This window comes from Dendroctonus ponderosae, unplaced genomic scaffold (genome assembly GCF_020466585.1).
Source record: "Dendroctonus ponderosae isolate FM_Combo_2020 unplaced genomic scaffold, Dpon_F_20191213v2 Dpon_F_20191213_9, whole genome shotgun sequence".
In the NCBI taxonomy this organism is placed as follows: Eukaryota; Metazoa; Arthropoda; class Insecta; order Coleoptera; family Curculionidae; genus Dendroctonus; species Dendroctonus ponderosae.
The window spans coordinates 8,062,124-8,066,358 of NW_026019116.1; the positions used below are offsets into that span (position 1 = coordinate 8,062,124).

General features: G+C 36.6%; 1 protein-coding gene across 1 annotated transcript in view; it reads left to right on the plus strand.

Moving 5' to 3' along the window:
* Positions 1-2,164, plus strand: part of LOC109538822 (glutamate receptor ionotropic, kainate 2) — a gene marked incomplete in the record, with an annotated part of 113,113 nt that extends 110,949 nt beyond the window's left edge. Inside the window, 1 exon segment of the mRNA XM_048669735.1 lies at positions 496-2,164. Within this exon segment, the coding sequence (XP_048525692.1) occupies positions 496-561 (66 nt within the window).
* Positions 2,165-4,235: the final 2,071 nt, after the last annotated feature.

A 4,235-nucleotide genomic window follows, 5' to 3' on the forward strand; every position in this document is an offset into this window, starting at 1 on the left:
ACCCCAAATTTCATGTTGGGCCATTTTCAAAAATTCCTCACGTCTAATTTAGACCGGACACGTGAAAAGTTGTCCAGTTTTAACCAGTGCAGGACTACGTAAGGATTGGCAAAAAAATGATTTTGCTCGAATTAGAAAATTTACAATTTAGCCAGACATTAAAGTTGGGCCATGCCCAAAAATTGTTTTGGTCCGATCTGGAGCAAGTAGAGACGTGAACTTTTGGTCACACTAACCAAAGCCAGTGGCTAGAAATGGAGCGAACTTCGACCTAAACCTAAAAATCAGGTAAAATAACGCCCATTTTTGTTAATTGTCTTGCAATGTCCAGCAGGAGATCATTTTTATATATATTTGCAGGCACTTTGTTATAACAAGGTGATTTATAAGCCTCAAGACAGGCAGACAAGACTCAATTTTTCATTTTTTGCGCCTTAACAGCTTCCATGGGGACAACAGAACAAAAACCTTAAGTCTTGCAAACTTTCCTTGCAGGAAGGGGGAGTTTTGCCTATGATGGACATCAAAAAGTCTCCAATATCCTACGATGTGGATACATAGCGACGACTACCTTCGGGGGCATGTTCTACATTTGCATGCGCCCCAACAGCCATAAGGGACTGTTGCGGTGGGCCTTCCACCTCTATGCTTCCCCGTGCAGCCACTCTGAGCTACAAATCGAGTCATTTAGGTCCCGATGTGAGCATGAACACAATGAAGTGTGCTACTTTAGGACGCGCATCTTCGATTCGCCGATTCATATCAGTCGGAGGAGTAAATTATCAGGCTGAGAACAGCTCAGAGTCTTACGGTACTCAGCAGTGTGATGTTGTGGTGACCAGGGGGGCAGGTGGACAGATTCTGGTATCAGGAACGGACATTCCGGACAAGATACTTTGGAAGTTTGACGATATAACTAATAGTGGAGTTAATAATCCGGACGTGGTGAGTGGAAGTACTGGCAGGCTTCCGGACGCGGTGGTTAGCCGGACGACCACATTGTGATATATAGGTTAGGTAAATGTGAACTGTAAATATCAATTTTTATATGATATAGACAAAAAAACAAAGGCGAACATTTACAAAATGGGTTTGGAATATAGGAACTTTTATATTCTATGAGAACACACATTTTGCTCAATGGCTCTTAGCAGCAGAACAGATTCGAAGTGAATTGATGAAGTATTTATTATAAATCCATCGCCAAACAGTGGAAGCGTTAATAAAGTGCCAGGAGCAGTGATAATTCACTTTACTCGCAACGTAATGCTATCATTTGGTAAATGTTCGCCTTCTTGGTTCAAATTCGCCCCATTAATTAATAAAATTCAATTGTTGACTGATAAATATATTGGTGTATACAATTTATGAATAAGCAAATGCGGATATTAACGTTAAAATATAATTCAGTCTGTTTATAAATTACGTACTTAATTGAATCGGCTTTTAAAAACTAATTTGAAATGCAAGTGGAAGCAGACGTTTTAACCAAATCCCTTGATGAGGTTGCGGAAAACATTTCACTATTTTTCAGGTCACCTACTCCGAAACATGCAACTATAAATCATCGATTCTTTACTACATTTAGCACAATATTGACTGGCATCCAAGTTTACGAGTAAAAGTTGGTCGTTTTTTGTCCGAAAACTTCTTGGCAAAGAAAAGCCCTTAACACTTATTTTGCTGGAATTTTTAAATTGATTTATATTCCCGAATTCTTTGCCAATGCTGTGGACGCGCTTTGAAATTTAAGTCATAAATTATTCGGCTTCTTATTGGATTGGTCGGGGTCATCTTTTCAGACCCGCAGAATCAGGAACGCTATCTGGCAAACAAAAGGAATACGAGCGGCAAGTAAATAAGTTTTCTCAACCTCGACAAGTCAATTGGAATTCTAAATTAGCGCTGTATTCCTATGCATGGCTTAGTTAAGATCTGTTATATTTAGCAACAAATTTGCAGACAGAAACACAACAAATCGGCCAATTTGTTTACTGTTAGTTAATGTTAAATATACATTATATTTTATTGGCAAATATTTATTAAGTAACAACCAATATGTTAACGATAACGAGTTGTGCCACTTGCTACATTGATTTATAAGATATTTAATTTATTACTGTTGTTAATTTGTAATCGATCATAAATAAATATTTTAAAATTATCAGATGTTTTACTAATTGTTTAATCGTCAAAGGTCCAGACCGAGTGTTCACTTTAATTTCACTAGTAATGATTTTTATTTCAAAATAGTTCAATGCTCGAGCAGAAGGCCGTCACTATATTTTTGTTTTCTATTGAAAAAGGCATATTTCAATAATTTATTGTTGAAAATTCGGTAGAACTCAACATAAAAATGTAAAATAGCATCTGCAATTTAAATGTTAGCTCTCTAAGAAAACAATTTTACAGGCACTTACGTAGATAGTCGTAAAGTAATCAACAGTTTCTCGCTTTCATCTAACAATTTTCTGCACAAAGTCCTGCTGCAATTTAGGGATATTAATGGTTGTCGGTTGTGATAGAAGGTTTTCCTGAGGGCACAAAGTGGTTAAATGTATGGTTTTCTGGCTCATTCTAACTAAATGTTATCAAAATGCCCATTGGGTGGGTACCAGGAAGTAATTCCAACAACGCCTGCCGAAAATATCCATAAAGCATCCATTAGGGGCTTTCCCTAATGGAGTTTAAGCAGTATAATTTCTTCGGACCGATAAAAACAGTTCGAATTTAGACTTCCTAATACCCGAGCATTTAGTATTCCACGGAGCTGGTTTGCGGGTTAAGACAAACGATCAATGCAAAACTGGGCATATTTCATAAACTTTTTTACTTTAACTCTGCGAAACTTCTGATCGATCGTCTGACGTCTGCATCTGATATTAGCAATAAAGACGCTCTGGCGGCTTGATACAAATTAGGCAAATTAAGACTGAAACGAAAATCTTCTGTTGAAAAATTAGAACAACAATCTACGCTGTTTCATTAATTAGCCGCGTTCGCTTTGGAGGACAAATTGAAATAATGAATAAGTTCGTGTGAACTTTTCGTTTCATTAGCGAATTTAATTATCAAGGAGGACAATTGGAGAGGAAGTTCATTTTGAAGTTTCCGTTGGAGTTCACTCGGGAATATAAGAGAAAGGTAATTAAAAGAAATTATTTTTGTTCATGTATCAAGCGGGTCCGATCAGGTCGGAAGCTCGGATAAAATGAATAATACTTAAATTAATTTCTGTTTGATAACGTTTTAACGCTTTTTTTAAATTCCGATACTTTTTTCACTATTTTCATGTCATGACAGAAGTGTGTATTGTTAGAATACTGGAGTGCGAAATTTCTACGAGCAAGCGCTCAAACAATATCATCAATTCTCTCAGCCCACGTCCTATTTTCGTACAAGAATTTCAACTATCGATTTTCTTAACACAATTTCAAGAGCAAAATCAGCAACACAAGATTTTACCCGCTTTAGCGCTAATAACTGCAAGGAATCTGGTGCCAATAAAAATAATTTTCCTTTACTACTCATCTCTCAAACAATTTTCACAATTTGAATGTTTCCCGGGTTGCTAAACTTTCATTTCGTGGCGGCAAAACAGAAAATTGTTCAAAAAGTTAAATCAGAGAAGAGACGAAGTAACAATATTGGGAAGAAAATGAATACAAATACAAAACATTTTCCAAGAAAACCTTCAACAATACTGTCCTAACGAGACTTTATTAAGCTGCTCAAAAGCAAACACTTTTATTCCCAAAATGTTTATCTATAGCTTCTAACCGCACTTTCGAATGTGAGCCAGTTCTGAAGCTATTTGGGGCTTGATTATATGAGGAACATGCGAGCTGAATAAATATTAGGGCTGATTTCGGTCTCAGACGTGGTCCCGATCCTGACCTACATTGGTTTGGTAAATGGGCTGGAAAAAGGATTTAGCGATAGCAGCTGAGAAGTAATATGATGAGCAAATTTTTAAACTTTACATAAAGATCTCTAACTTTATTTAAAGCCATATCTGGCGAATCGTTTTATACAGTTTTTTTGTTCTCAGAACTATTTACTATTCAGCCGGCATAGTTTCATGGCCTCCAAGTCTAAAATAAATGGCTTATGCAAATCTAGATCGCGCTCATTTTTCTTCAACTTTTTTCACTTTGATATTGGAAAGTTCTAATCGACTGGTTTACGAGCAAAGGGTTTTTATGGGTGTTAAAGTGAATTTCTTCAGATATTTC